The sequence below is a fragment of the Herpailurus yagouaroundi genome, unplaced genomic scaffold (genome assembly GCF_014898765.1).
Source record: "Herpailurus yagouaroundi ecotype Mexico unplaced genomic scaffold, PumYag 182, whole genome shotgun sequence".
Lineage (NCBI taxonomy): Eukaryota > Metazoa > Chordata > Mammalia > Carnivora > Felidae > Herpailurus > Herpailurus yagouaroundi.
The window spans coordinates 52,953,103-52,969,410 of NW_024412413.1; the positions used below are offsets into that span (position 1 = coordinate 52,953,103).

The 16,308-nt window shown below is 42.3% G+C and overlaps 1 protein-coding gene across 2 annotated transcripts in view; it reads right to left on the reverse strand.

The window, feature by feature from the left end:
- Positions 1–1,402: 1,402 nt before the first annotated feature.
- SRGAP1 (SLIT-ROBO Rho GTPase activating protein 1) overlaps positions 1,403–16,308 on the reverse strand; it is a 284,228-nt gene continuing 269,322 nt past the window's right edge. For both annotated transcript variants that reach the window (XM_040491526.1, XM_040491525.1), the window contains exons 19-22: positions 12,708–12,888; positions 11,120–11,254; positions 10,643–10,982; positions 1,403–6,694 (exon numbers count right to left, since the gene is read on the reverse strand). In XM_040491526.1, coding sequence (XP_040347460.1) covers positions 6,317–6,694; positions 10,643–10,982; positions 11,120–11,254; positions 12,708–12,888 — 1,034 coding nt within the window. In that variant the 3' untranslated portion in view covers positions 1,403–6,316. The remainder of the gene's footprint in view (positions 6,695–10,642; positions 10,983–11,119; positions 11,255–12,707; positions 12,889–16,308) is intronic.

The following is a 16,308-nucleotide window of genomic DNA, read 5'->3' on the forward strand; positions in this document are numbered from 1 at the left end:
CAGGATAATGGGGTCTCTCCTGGAATAATCCTATAGTCTGATTTGCCCATTCATTCCTGTGGGGAAGCCTCTAAATCCAACTCTGGTCCTAAGACGGTTCTACCTGCTTTCGGGTAGGCCCTTCCAATCAAGGGCTTAGTTAAACATCATTCCACAACGTTGTGGGAAAATATTTCCTTTAACAGGTGGCTTTCCCCCCATTCATTTGTCCATGTTTAAAAAAAATTTTTTTTTAAATATTTATTTTTGAGAGAGAGACCGAGTGTGAGCGGGGGAGGGGCAGAGAAAGAGGGAGACACAGAATCTGAAGCAGGCTCCAGGCTCTGAACTGTCAGCACAGAGCACGATGCTGGGCTTGAACTCACGAACCACAAGATCATGACCTGAGCCGATGTCAGACCCTTAACTGAGCCATCCAGGCGCCCCTCATTTGTTCTGTCCATGTTTAAAGATTTCTGCATCCAACACCCAAAGTTTAATCAGGAAACTGAGCAAATTCATGAAACAGAATTCAATACACCAGTCAAAATGGAAGAAACTAGTTATATGTAACAACATGGACAACTCTCAGAAACATTTCAACAGAAGGAACCAGGCACAAAGTGTATATACTCTGAGGCCATTTATAGAAAGTGAAAACTACAGGCCAAAGCAAACCATGGTGTTATTCATGAAGATATTACACTGGAGAGGCACAAGGTTGGCCAGATCTCCTGGGTAGGCAGTGGATACTGGAGATCTTGATCTGGGTAGGTGGTAGATGCAGGAGAGTAGTACTCTGCAAACTCTTACACTAATGACTTGTGCACTTTTTCTGTGTGTATTTTATACTCCAATAAAATCTTTTTTCCCCCCTGGATTTATGTGTCATTAAAAAAATTCCACATCTCTTACCAATATTCAACCCTGTACATTGCGAATGATTTTGTAACACTCTTTATTATGTACTGACAGACCTCAAGGGTTAGTTTAAAAAAAAAATGTTTGAAGGAAAAAAATACCAACACATGGGGCATTCTAAACAGAATCTCTACCTAAGGATTGCATTTCAGGATATTCGAATGAAACCAAAGACCGCCTTGACAAGGTCTACTATTCCAAAGAACCCTCTTCCAGGGAAAGGTTTCAATCTGGCTAGTGTTTAGGAGGCTTGCTTGCTCTCCCTTTCCTTACTGCACAGGGGTCTCCAAGCCATCCTCTGAAAAACTCTGGCTTCATGGTCAAGGCCCTGTCCACGAAGTCTCATTTCCAAGTGCACAAATAAAAATGCATGTGAGACAGAAACATTTTTTTTTTTTTTAAAGTTAGTTTCCCACCGTCTAATGCAACTCAGCTCTCCAGGGGGTTAACAGTGGTTAGAAAAAGAAAGGAAAGGAATGAAAACACCACGGAGAATCACTGAGAAGACAAAGGCAGCCAGAACTATCTTATTTATTATAAAGATACACCATGAAGAACAGACCTGACTGTATATTGAAGCCTGGAATGGTACATGCCAAAATGTACAGTACTATACATAAAAGTGCATTGTCACAACAGATTAACAAAACATTTCTTTTCTTCCAGAACTGTAAAAGCATCCCCCCAAATTCCCGCCTCAGAGCCGAGGAACTGTAACGGAGGCAGCACAGATCACAGGTGACACGTGGGCTGCAGCAGCTAGAGAGACAGCGGGAGGGAGGACACAGGGACACTGCGGACGGGAAAGGCACAGTCACGGCTACCAGCAAAACGAGACAGTCTGATGACGGACAAGGATGCAAGACGGACGATACTGAGCACCGAGGCACAGGACGGGTCACAGAGAAGCAGGGAGAGCGTGGAGGAAGTTTCCGCTCAGATAGGTAGTAGGAATTGGGGCAGGGGGCCGGGAGCAGGAGTGGAAGGGTGGATGGGGCGCTCGACAGGGCGGTAGGAATTGGGGCAGGGGGGCCAGACGCAAGAGTGGAGGGGTGGATGGGGTGACAGTAAAGAGCAAGGCTAAAACTCCTCTAAAATAGAAAGGCACTTTCACATGTACATACTACAGATGTACATTGACACGATTAGTAACAGTCACAAGCAGGAAGCTACCAGTACTGCAATTGATCAAACCGACAGGAAAGGACAATACTGATTTAATTACGTGGGCAGGAGTTACCCTTAATTCCGTAGGTAAATTTTAGCAGTCTCTCCTGTTACACAGCCACTTACTATACTTTAAACATCTATAATAACCATCACACTACACACTGAACTTGGATGAATGCTCTAAAGGGGGCATTCACAAATGCACGGTTTATATATTTTCTTTTACTAAACAGTTTCTAAGATAAGCATTATGGAACCCGGTACACTTATTTAAACATACAAAAGTCCCTATGTAATTTAAAGATACAGGTACCCATCTCGATTATACCACATAGACTATTTTTTTTTAAAGAAAGTATACTAGGGTAAGTGAATCTCAATTTCCAGTTTGTTGTACTGATCTGAATAAAGGGGTGCCAAAGTCACCCTGCACCAAGCCTGACACCTCAGCCCAGCTGGAGGTTTGGTTTTCAGCTCAGGGGACTGTCTGGAGTAGGGAGCTCTATTGTACACACGGATGAGCCTCTGCATCTAAGTTGCTCCGGGACTGTGGCCTCAGCGATGGGCAACTCAGAGCAAGGCTCATCCGAGTGCTTTTCCCGCTTTTACGGTGTCTCACTACTGTGGTCAGGACGAGAATGAATGCGATCCCAAATCTGAAGTCTTCTAAATCCTCAATAGACCTATGGGCTCTTTACCTTTTTTTTTTTTTTTTAAGTTTTTAAATTCCAGTTGCTTAACATACAGTGTGGGCTTTTTGAATTTTAGAGGCTGTACTTATCACGTTAAAGTTTCTTCATTTTGTAGACCTCATGTCATTCCCAAATGCTGGGGAGACCACAATCCTTCCCACTCTTATCTTTTCCTTAAATTATAAGCCCATTTTGGGAATGGCAAGAGTACAAAGAAAACTCGGTTAATACAATGTGACTCATTCGCTCTACATCCGCTGAGAGCTATTCATGCTTCCTGCAGTAGATTAAGTGGGAGCCTGCTCTAAATTATTCTATGGATGGCTCAAGGGGCACCAAAGTCAGATTATGTTGTGTGAAAACGTGCAAAACGGTTGACCGATAGCGCTGACCCTAAACATGAATACAGAGCTCTGCAAAGGGCCACTGGACTGGTTCAAATGATTTACAGAACACGCATCAGAAAATGTGTATGGAGTACCTTTTCTCTCTCTTATCAATCAGTCCTTTCCCAATACCCCTGACCCAAACCAAAAGGTCAACTTGTAAGCCTACTTAGTGAGTTCTATGGATGGGACATGAACAGAGTTATATCAGCTGTGAATATATATTCTTGCTAAGTGGAGTCTGATCATCTTTGTAGAACCATCGTCTGCCCATCATCAAAATGACCCCCTTGCCAAACTGTGCACGAAGAACAATATGATCCTTGAAACTGGGGGTGTAACATCTCAAGGATTCTTCCTTTCCTCCCCACCCTTTGCATGCTTCCTCCTCCCCACTAGATGTGTGGCTGTAGAGAAGGCCATGCACTAGGCGAATGCACCAGAAGCTTTTAATGAGCTTTCAGGGTGTTATTTTGGATCCTCTGTGAAGTGGCCACCTTGTCTTCTCCCTGGAATCTGAAGACTTTTACCAAAACAAAGAAAGAATAGGTGAATCCTTATTCCCTGTGAGGTCATGTCCTTCTATGGGAATTGGAACAAATAAAAAAGACTGGAAAAAAAAAAAAAAAAAAGAAAGAAGGCCTCAAGGTGTCACAGGGGTATAGGGAGAAGAGAGAGAGATGGGTAAGGCAGTGATGGGGGAGCATTAGAAATTTCCTGCAAGAAGGCACAGCCTCTGAGGCCCCAGAGCAGCCACCTAAGGGAGCAGAACCCTAATTTGGTGGTTGGAAAGGCAACCCTCATTTCATCAGCGGTGTAAACACTGAAGAGGGGAGAGTCTGGGCAGGACTGCCAGGGAGAAATCTGAAGACATGAACTTGTAAGAGTAAGATCTAAGTTAAAACTTGTAGAAGACACCCCTCTGCCCTTTTGAAACCCTCTGTTTACATCTTACTCTTGCACCATCGATGGAAAAACCGTTTTTAACAATCCTTTTCATTTCAGTTTCTAAAAGATTTAAAGTCTCCTCCTCCATTACTTCCACCTTTATTCTCGGCTTCTGTTTCCCCATCTAGCAGCAGAGAACTAGAAACCCAAGTGGACCCTGGAAAGAACTGGGAGGTTATTCAGCAAGGTTTCAATTTCCTAGGAATTTGGGAAGATTGTTTAAAACGGTTAGTGCTACTCAGAGCTCAATCCTGGCTGAGTCTCCATGGTGTCTAAAGTTGATGAAGGACCACTAAAGCTCAAGGGAAATGGCAGCGGGGTAGAGAAGATGCTGAACTGGGCATCGTTTTCACAATGGGCAAAACGGATGCTTCAGAAACCTCAAAGATTTAAAAGCTTACCATACCTGGATACTTGGGAAAAAAATCTCGATTCAATCCATTTGTGAAATTAGGCCACTGGCTGGCAATCAGAAGTGTGACTTTGAAAGGTAACCCTATGTCATTAATTTAATCTCTCTCTGCATTACAACGATTAGACTGGCAAACTGAGGGAGAGATCCCAGGAATGATCTTGATTTTTTAGTACAGATCCTCATTCTTTCCTGCCTGAGGCATTCACCAGCGGGCTAACAGATTCAAGTCCATACTGTGCAACTCTTAGGTGGGCAGGAAAATGGCTTCCAGTTTGAAACCAAAGCTAGAAGGAAATCAATGGTGGTCGAGAGGGGTTAGTTCTGGGCCACCCATTTATCTAAAAAAAAAAATTCTCTTTATCATTACGTTCAAGGTCAGAGCAGAAAACATGCTCATAGGTTTACACACGATATAAGCTGCTGCTGGCAGGAGTGGTGATTTGTACCTTAGTAAAAACAGCTGAATTCAAAGCAACCTTTTTAAGACAGTGGGAAAACACAGAGAAAATGGTTTCTGTGCCAGGATGTCAGAGAAAGAGGGTACCTTACGGAGCTCACCTGACTATCTGGGTTATGTTGAGACCACCTGGAAAGAAAAGAAAAAAGTCATGGTTCCAGGGTGCAAAATTGGAAGGAACTCCTCCTGGAACCATGTGACCCCCCCCCCCCCCCCCCCCCCCCCCCGACCTTGGCCAGCATGGCTCTTACTCCAGTACCACAGCCAGTTCTTGGTTGGCTCAAAGAGGCCAATGGGAGAGGAGAGCTGGGGAGTCACCTTAGGATCATCAAGCCTCTGTATCGGGTTTAAAGGAACCGAGGTCATTTAGTCGGGAGAGAAGGCTGAGCGAACCAAGGACTTGTGTGCTGCCCGCGTTCTCCATTTCCACAGGAGAACACAGGGGTTTAGGGGAGCTGGAAGTATTTTCTAGGCAGTTTGTAACAGACCTCTGAAGGAACTTGTGGAGGAGTGTAACCAGGAAGTCTTTACAATTAGACTGTTCTAGTCCTTTGTGAATGCAGGGGACGGACCTGGAAGTCTTCGGGGGCCTGACCCAGGCTTGAGGAAGGAGTCACATCGATAGCTCTGGAGGATTAGCTTTCCCCTTTTCTAGGTTCCGTTCAAGAAGTAACTGCAGAGGGTCCGACCCCTTCCTCTGAGCTTTTAATCTGGACCCAGGGAAGTGACTCGTATGAAAGAGGCAACCATGCAACTCATTCAGGCAGTGGGCTGAGAGACCCACCGGGCACGTCCCACCGTGACAACTGCAAGCCTGGGCACGAGTGGGACCTCGTCCCACTGCACGGACTCAGAGGTACTCGCTGTCAGCTACCCAACAATGCCGTTACCCCTTTCCAGCCATTCCCCCCAAGCGCCACAGACCAACACTGGTTATACTCCACGGCCTGGGACTTCAGACGCTTGTGCCTTTGGATCCAGACATTTCCGACTCACCCAGGCTACACTAAACCTGAAGCGCCGAACGACGCGGAGAGCAGAGTGGTGTGGCCTTCGTGACAAATGGTGCAGCATTGGATTTTCAAGTAAATCTAAGTGTTTCTATTGTCTTTAAAATGACATATGTCCAGTTACTAAGAAAAAAGGAAGAAAATTACAAAATACAAATGCCCGTGTTAATTTAGCTAGTCTCCGACATTACATTCAAGAACATAGAAAAGCCAAAAATCTCCAGTTATAAGCACAAAACTAAGGAAAGTTAAGGATCACTGACTTTCGTCAATGATCCGTTTTTTGTTTTGTTTTGTTTCTTAAATCACCGCCCCACAGGACCTTGCTCATCTGGAGTTTACATCGTGCAAGACTTGTCTGTTGGACCTTGGGAAGGTGGGGCCGGTCCCATGGTAGGGTTTGTTTTTGGAAGAACGGCAGGTTTTGGCCGAAGGGCTGGGGGCTTTAGCTGCACACCCATCCTGGGTGCCACCATAGGCTTGAAAGTACTCATTGTGTCGCTGGAGGAGCTCGTGCTGCGTCGGATCTGAGGCTCGGAGCTCCTGAAGGCAACGTTGTGCAAAGGGCTGAGAGACTCTGTGGACGTGGCGGGGGTGGGCGCATTCTTCACTTGTTCCAAGGTGTCCAGCACCACATCGGGGGCGTGCTTTGCGGTACTCTGTCTCTCCAGTTCTCGGAGTTCGTTCAAAGCAGTGTTCATCGTCTCTTCAATATCCTGTTGACAAATCACCAGAGAGGCAGAACAGACTGATAAATTCGCACTAACGTAAAGAAGCACACACACTTCAGCTCAAAGCAGGCCAGCAAAAGCAATCGTGTGTTAAGTTCACAGTCTGTGGTACGTATACGCATGATGATGGCATCTCACACGACTGTTTAGGCTCTGCATGTTCAGGAGACCAAGATGCCACGGTGCCTGCAGCCGTGTATCAGACATCTGCCGTTCTAAGGTACTAGGTAGCCTTCTGGTGATTTCCACCTTACGTGCTGACTGATTATACAGAATTCTATTCCAGCTTATGGCAAAAGACAACTTCAGTTGTCTGCTACAGTCAACTGCTACTGTCAACTTCAGTTGACAACTGCTACAGTTTCTCAAGAAATAAATGGGAATGGGATTGAAAACCAGGCTTCTTTCACTGATTTAACAAATAGTTTTGGGCACTTACTATGTACTTGGCTAATTCCTAGCAGTTCTTCAAAATTCAGTTTAGGCTTTCCCCTGACGCTCCTGTCCGATGGTCTCACTGGAAGAGGTCCCGCCCTGCAGGAGGGCATTTTTGTGATATGGTGTGTGTGTGTGTGTTTAAACGTCACAATAAAGGGGTGGCATTATTGGCACTTGGTGGGCAGAGGTCGTGTATACTAGATATCTTGCAGTGTCCTGGATAGTTTATATGCAATGAATTATCCCGCATCTTGTTTGCCATTTTTTTTTGGTTTTTGTTTTTTTTAAATTTGGAAGAGAGAGGATGAGCAGGGGAGAGGGGCGGGGCGAGAGAGAGAGAATCCTAAGAAGGCTCCATGATCAGCACAGAGCCCGACGTGGGGCTCGATCCCACAACCCTGGGATCGTGACCTGAGCTGACATCAAGAGTTGGACACTCAATCAACTGGGCCACCCAGGCACCCCTTCTTCAACTTCTGAATGTCCTTCAGACATTCATGTAGGTGAAAATTCTGTTTTCGATAACCTGAGCCCAGGCCCCGTCTCTTACATCAATATGCATTTTTAAAATGTTTACTTATTTATTTTGAGGCGGAGAGAAGGAGTGCAAGCTAGGGAGACAGAGAGAATCCCAAGCAGGCTCCACGTTGTTAGTAGAGAGCCCAATGCGGGGCTCAATCCCATGAACTGTGAGATCATGACCTGAGCCAAAATCAAGAGTTGGATGTTAACCTCCTGAGCCTCCCAGGTGCCCTGATCAAAACACATTTTTAATTGTTGTATTTATATGAGATTTATATGGATTATATATGTAGATGAAAGCACCTTACTACGTCCATTGTTTTCCGGTGTAGTCAAGCATTAACTGAAATACATTTAATTGTTTTAATATTTATTTCCCTTTTTTTTATATTATATTTAGAGCTTCATATGTTTTTTTCAAATTAGGTATATCATCTATCAATGTATTTCAGATGGTAAAGAGGGAATTACAAAATATATGTTTCAAAAAAGTAGACTGTGCTCCACTGATGGATGAATAGAGAAGCCAAATGTGGTATATACGTCAATGGAATATCATTCAGCCTTAAAGAAGAAGGACATCTTGCCACATGGTATGATATGGATAACGCTTGAGGACGTTATGTTAAGTGAAATAAGAGGCCAGTCACAAAAAGACAAATACTGCCTGATTCATTTATATGAGGTAGTCCCCCACTCATAGAAGCAGAAAGTAGAATGGCGGTGTCCAGAGGTTGAGGGGGAGGGGAGAGAGGAGAGTTGTTCTTCAGTGGGTATAGGTTTTCAGGTTTCCAAGATGAAAAAGTTCTGGAGATCTGTTTCATAAAATGTGAATATAGTTTACTGAACTCTAGAGTTAAAAATGGTTAAGATGGACAATTTTACATCATGTGATTTTTCGTATACGCAAACCCCAAAGGCGGAGTGTTGTGTGAGACAGATGGGGTGAAGAACCACTGCCCTAGTCTGACTGACATGTCTATTCTCTACTCTCCCAGGGCTTTTTTTTTTGTTTGCTTAATTTTTTAATGTTTATTTATTTTTGAAAGAGAGAGAGAGAGAGAGAGAGAAACTGAAGCAGGCTCCAAGCTCTGAGTTGTCAGCACAGAGCCCAATGCGGGGCTCAAACTCAAGAGATCTGTTGGACACTCAACTGACTGAGTCACCCAGGCGCCCCTCCCAGGGCTTCTTTCACTCACCTGGAGCATAACCCTTACGGCGCTGCGTAATGGTAATTGATTTCCATACCCATTTCCCTCACAGGCTTGTCAGCACCTTTGGAAAGCAGCTGGCTATTGATTTAACGTTGCTTCATAAAGCCTAGCACAGGACCTGGCGCACAGTAAGTGCTCAATAAAGGTTTGCTTAATGAATAAACCAAGATACAGTGACCACATATGGATATTGTCGTTTTAAAACAAGCCCCATCAGGGACTCCACTGATTTGTTTAATAAGAGAATCTGCATGTTTTTGATATGAACGCGTGATGGCGGGCTTACTTGTTCTCATGGGAAAATCTGAAGATGAGATGGAAAGAGAAATAAAGGACACAGCTGGAGGCCATTTTGTGAGGATGACATCACTTTCCAAGTGATTATTTTCATATGTGATTTCTATTTGATGCTAAACATATGGATTTTTTTTTTTTTTTTTTTACACAAGTAATTGCCCCAGAGAGATCGCAGAGAGCCTGGTTTATCTGTTGAGTTCTGTTTTGATGATTTACAATAAAAGGATTTCTTGGTTCTAGAAGCAAAAGGGTTAAATAGATGTTGTTATGCCTTCCCACCCCCAAGCTCCTAACTCCCTACATCCTGTTTCACCTGCTTATTATAAGCAGTGAAGTTACAGATTTCTCAAATCGTTAAATATCGCTGTAATCAAATATCGCTGGTTCTGTATAGATCTCAACGGGCCCTGTAAGGTACTTCAAACAGAGAAAAACCAAAAGGTCAAGTCTTTTTGATTTTTACCGAGAAACTGTTGTACATTTAAAATTGGTTTAATTTTTAAAAAACACATTAAACCCCTCACAATCTAATTTACATCCAAAATTTTCTTTAGTTAGGACAGTGAAAATAGCTTGGAAATTTGTCACATCAGTGCAGGTCTCCTTGGATACTCTTTATTAAAAATAATCCATTTTAAATACTTCCCCATGTTTGTTTCATTTTTTTCTCATTCACTCTCTTTTTTGATTAATTTAGTTCGCCTTTAAGCTTCAGATAGATAGAAGATGCTTTAGATTAAAATGGCAAACCCTGAATCTATTCACCTCTTTGGTCATTGGTGTTAACCGTATTTTCTGATGGCCTATGCTGGGGGAAAAAAAAAAACACTAGAGGAAAAATGGCAGAATGATGGAAAAGCCATTAATTTTGTTTCACCTTCACTCTGTCAATTTTAATCATTAAAAAAAACTACAAAGTCCTCTGTACTAACTGTTGAGAAGTAAACAATGACATAGGATTCAGACTTGATGTTCTTCAAACAGTTAACCATTATTTCTCCATTTATTTATTGACTAATCCATTGTTTGTCTTAAGTTGAAAGGGTCATATTTATCATACACTAACATTTATTTATTTCTGGGCTCTCCATTCTTTCTATCAATTTGTCTATTTTATTATCTTTGGCACGCATTCAGGATCCAGTAGGGCTGGTCCTTCTTCATTATTATTCTTTTCCAGACTTTTCTAACTCCTTAGCAATGATGTGTTTAAATGCCATGGGTCCTACATTTCTGCCATGTTTCTATTTAAATCAATATGAACCTGATCACTTGGGTCCTTCCAGTAACAAATGGTTCTTCTAAAGAGACCCTTAGTCAGGCTTTAAAGAAGGAGCTCATTTCTTTGTTTTCTTTAGCTGGTTCTGTACAAAACAACATGGCTACAAAAAGGAAATCCTGCATACCTCCTTCATCATACTCCAGGTACACAGCATGCAACATTCCATTAAATGCATCCTACCTGAGCGATCGTCTCTGGGTCCAATGGCTTATGGTCATTGAAGCCTGTGTATTGCCCTGATGATGTGGACCTTCTAATAGGAGGACTGTCGATCTTCTTGAGGGAGTCGTGTCGGCTGATATTGGTCAAGCTCCCATGGCCGGGCCGGCGTCTCCTCTCAGGACTGTCATTGTTGAGGCCACGGTTCTGCAGCAGGCCCCGGGGGTGACTGCCCAAGTTTGGGGACCCCAGGTCAACGGAGGAGTTGGAAAGAGGATGTGGGGGGTGGAGGGGACAATGGCCATCACTGGTCCTGCCAGGACGCCTTACTGGAGGGGGTGGTTCTCCTCTTTTTCTCTGTCTAGACATACACAAAAAGAGAGAGAAAATAGGAGAGCTTATCACACTGGGTAATACCACAAAGCTTCGGGTCCTGTGGCTGCTCAAAGTCCTTGGAAAAGTGGAGGTTCAGCAGCTTGATGATCAGATTCCACCTACCTGGCTAAATAGCCGTCAGGGTGACGGTCTGTTGGGGAGTTCATGTCCTTGGATGAAGACTTGTCTTCAGTGACTGGCCCACTGCTGGCCTCACTGTCAGCTTTCTGGCTCAGAGTGTCTGAAAACGTATCATCCCTGAAACAATGAGAAGCAAGAGTGAGGGTCTTTTGCTAGACGAATGGGAACAAAAAAATAAGTGATGGCATTTACGTATTATAAGTCTTTCTTACCAACACGACTTTTTCATTATAAAAATAATACAGTTTCATTGGTAAACTGGAAGATTCAGATATACAAAAAAGAGCAGTATCACAATCACCCATAATAGGACGTAACAACCAGACACAACTACTGCTAGAACTTTAGAAAATATCCTTCTATACTTTTTATCTATGCCTGGGTACATATCTATGATGTCTGCATATATATGTATGGTATTTATACTATAGTTACTTATATGTTTATGTGGCTTAGATACATATCACTGCATGTCTGTATAAAATGCACATAACATTTCTTGGATTCCAAGACACATTTTAACATCTCTAAAATTAGGTTGAATGATTTAATCGTAATAGGCATTTCATGTGGTATATTTCTCTTTCCCTTGAAAAACTGCTCTTAAATTGCTGTACTAGGAAATATATTCACAAAATAGGAATTATATTGTATGTATAATTTTGCAACCTGTTTCTTTTACTTAATACGTTATAAGCATCTTCTCATCTCTTTAAATATTTTTAAATTATAGCAATATTAAGGGGTGCCTGGGTGGCTCAGGTGGTTAAGCATCTGACTCTGGATTTTGGTTCAGGCAATGATCTCATGGTTTGTGAGGTCAAGCCTTGCACTACTGGGCTCTGTGCAGAGCCTGCTTGGCTCTCTCTCCCTCTCCTTCTGTCCCCCACCCCCAAAATAAATAAATAAACCTCCCCAAAAATTATAGCAGGGGTGCAGCAGTGGCTCAGTTGGTCAGCTCAGGTCATGATCTCATGGCTCCCAAGATCAAGCCCCATGTCAGGCTCTGTGCTGACAGCCTGAAGCCCGCTTGGGATTCTCTCCTTCTCTCTCTGCCTCTCCTCTGCTTGCACTCTTTCTCTTTTCTCTTTCAAAATAAATAAACAAACATTAAAAAAATTACAGCAATATTGAAAAAAAAAAAAGAAGAAGGCTGGAGATGATTCTCTTTAGACTTTAGGTCAGTATCTTCCCTCTGGGGAATCTGAATTGAAACAGTGGTCAGACAGCAAGAGATGATAACCTCTGGTTTTGGAACCAGCAGTGGTTACTACAGCTCTTAAAGCTATTCTCTGCAAGGATTATTCTTCTAAGAGCCTGAAAGTTTCAAAAGGCATCTCTCCCTAGCCTTTGCTCCAAACCTCCTGGTGGTGTTTGCAAAATGAAAACCTGCTGGTCCTGAAGGACCGTTAGCAAAGACCCAATAGCAAGGCAAAGAACTGTTCCCAGCTCAGAGGTCTGGGCTCTGCGATCCCTTCTGCTCTGTTCCTCAAAGACCAAGGTCAGTTTAAGGACAGTGGCTGGAATCTTCTGAAGGGAGCACTTGGCGATAGAAGCTGGCACTACTCACATATCCTGCACCACTATGTACTGATGAGGCACGAGCCCATCAATGCCGTTGTGTCTTCCTTCCCACCAGTCCTCAGACGCGCGGTGATACAGCAGCAGGGAGGCGCCCTTCTTGAAGGACAGTTCTCTGGCGGATCGCCCAACGTAGTCAAACTTGGCTATCGCTTCTATTGGCTCACATTCTACAAAGAACACACCGGAAAACAAAGAGGGACCAGAGCTGTTAGAAGAGCATGAAACACTATGTGAAAGTTCCATATGAGGCCTTGGCAATAAACACGGCCATTTAAATATCCAGACTGAACAAGGTAATGAACAAATCATCAATGTAGGACAAAATAGGGCTGTTAAAAGCGATACAGAAAAACAGTCTCTTGCTGTGGTCAGTTTTTCAGGCAAAGAAAAATTGAACATTGGACCTTAATTTCCACAGCCTCTTACCAGAGGTATAATGACAGTTTAATAAAAAATATTTAACACTTTGCAACATGATATATGAGATCTCTCCTTGGGCTGTAATATCCTCCACAATAGCTCCAATAGTATTTTGACAATGATGGAGTTCCCGTGTAGCATGTTAATAACCATGGATAACATGGGAAAGTCAGTATCCCAGAACACAAGGGAGTTTAGGCTTTATTTGCTTATTCAAAGAAAAATGAGGTTTATAAAAATCAGCACATTAAATATTATGTGAGTACATTTAATTTCTTCCTGTACTTTTCTGGCATTATCAAATCTTCCAAACTACCACCAACAGTAAAATAACTTTGTTTTCTCCAGTATCAGTAACAAATTCTAGTTACCTATGAAAAAAGCACAACTTAGACTGTCCTGTACCCAAATTAAGAGACCAGATTCACAAATTATATTATCCAGAGATCAAAAAAAATTTTTTTTAAGTTTATTTGAGAGAAACAGAGACAGCACAAGTGGGGGAGGGGCAGAGACAGAGGAGACAGAATCCCAAGCAGACTCCACACTATCAGCACAGAGCCTGACATGGGGCTCGAACTCACGTAACTGTGAGATCATGACCTGAGCTGAAACCAAGAATCGCTTAACTGACTGAGCCATTCAGGTGCCCCAATTATCCAGAGATCAAAAGATATTCAAGGGAATTATGGTGAGTGAAAAAAAAAAAAAAACCAGTCTCAAAAGGTTATATACTGTATGATGCCACTTATACAGCATGTTTGAAATGACATAATAATCAAGATGCAGAACGGATTAGTGGTTGCCAGAGGTTGGAAAGAAATGGCCACGGCTATAAAAGGGAAGCGCACAGATGAGTGCATGAAAACCTGGTGAAACGTGAATATGGCTGATGGGTTGTGTCAATGTCAATTTCCTGGCTGTGGTATTATGCTACAGTTTTGTAAAATTTTACCATGGAGGGAAGCTGGGAGGAGAGTACGTGGGATCTCTCTGTAATATTTCTCACAACTAGATGTGAACCTACAATGATTTCAAAATTAAAAATTAAAGTTATTGAACTAGAAATGGAATTTCAGTGCTGATCTAATTCTGATCACAACAGTTGAAAGCAATTAAGAGGACAAACTGAACAAAACAACTATAAGAGATGCTTTTTGTCATTGAGCTTTTGCAAAAAGCCCTTTGATTCTGGGGCTTATGATCTTTCCTCCCATCTTCTACTATCCCCCCCCCGCCCCCATCCTTCATCCCTGCTATCAACAACAGATAAGTAAACTTCTAATCAATTATACACAGAAAGGGCCAATACAAGAGCTAAATGTTTAGAGAAATGTATAAGCAATGAGCAATACCTCAATTTACTATAAACTGAGAGTGTATTACTTTCTAAATACTCTAGAATACATGCACATGTAATAGATTAAAACCTGTCCATCTGTCAAATATTTTCTCAGGAAATTGTCTTCTATTTTGCTTGGTAATGTACATTCCCATTTAAAACAGTTAATTTTTCCCCAAAGATTCCTAAAGTATCTTTAATATCTTGTATGGAATAACTGCATAAGAAATCCTTGGATAGTCAACTAAGCTTCTTTCTCACTTAATAAATTCAAATCCCGGACTTCAAGCTGTATTCAAAGCTGTAATCGTCAAGACAGTATGGTACTGGAACAAGAACAGATACTCAGATCAATGGAACAGAATAGAGAACCCAGAAATGGACCCACAAACATACGGCCAACTAACCTTTGACAAAGCAGGAAAGAATATCCATTGGAATAAAGACAGTCTCTTCAGCAAATGGTGCTGGGAAAACTGGACAGCGACATGCAGAAGAATGAACCTGGACCACTTTCTTACACCATACACAAAAATAAACTCAAAGTGGATGAAAGACCTCAATGTAAGACAGGAAGCCATCAAAATCCTTGAGGAGAAGGCAGGCAAAAACCTCTTTGATCTTGGCTGCGCAACTTCTTACTCAACACATCTCCAGAGCAAGGGAAACAGAAGCATAAATGAACTACTGGGACCTCATCAAGATAAAACCTTCTGCACAGCGAAGGAAACAATCAGCAAAACTCAAAGGCAACCAACAGAATGGGAGAAGATATTTGCAAACGACATATCAGATAAAGGGTTAGTATCCAAAATCTATAAAGAACTTCTCAAACTCAACACCTAAAAAACAAATAATCCAGTGAAGAAATGGGCAAAAGACATGAATAGACACTTCTCCAAAGAAGACATCCAGATGGCCAACCAACACATGAAAAAATGCTCCACATCACTCATCATCAGGGGAATACAAATCAAAACCACAATGAGGTACCACCTCACACCTGTCAGGATGGCTAACATTAGCAACTCAGGCAACAACAGATGTTGGCGAGGATGCGGAGAGAGAGGATCTCTTTTGCATTGTTGGTGGGAATGCAAACTGGTGCAGCCATTCTGGAAAACAATATGGAGGTTCCTCAAAAAACTAAAAATAGAACTACCCTACGACCCAGCAATTGCACTACTAGGCATTTATCCACGGGATACTGGTGTGCTGTTTCGAAGGGACACATGCACCCCCATGTTTATAGCAGCACTATCAACAATAGCCAAAGTATGGAAAGAGCCCAGATGTCCACTGGCAGATGAACAGATAAAAAGGATACGGTATTTGTATACAATGGAGTATTACTCGGTAATCAAAAAGAATGAAATCTTGCCATTTGCAATTACGTGGATGGAACTGGAGGGTATTATGCTAAGTGAAATTAGTCACAGAAAGACAAATATCTTATGTCTTCACTCCTATGAAGACTTTAAGACACAGAACAGATGAACACAAGGGAAGGGAAGCAAAAATAATATAAAAACAGGGAGGGGGACAAAACATAAGAGACTTAAATATGGAGAACAAACAGAGGGTTACTGGAGGGGTTGTGGGAAGGGGGATGGGTTAAATGGGTAAGGGGCATTAAGGAATCTACTCCTGAAATTACTGTTGCACTATATGCTAAGTAACTTGGATGTAAATTGAAAAAATTAAAAAAAAAAAAGAATTAAAAAAAAAATTCAAATGTTCTCTGGGCCACATAAGGCAAAAGCATAAAAATCAAAAAACATATTAAAAAAGCTTAGGGTTTACCTTCTATGAAAGAGCCTAGATG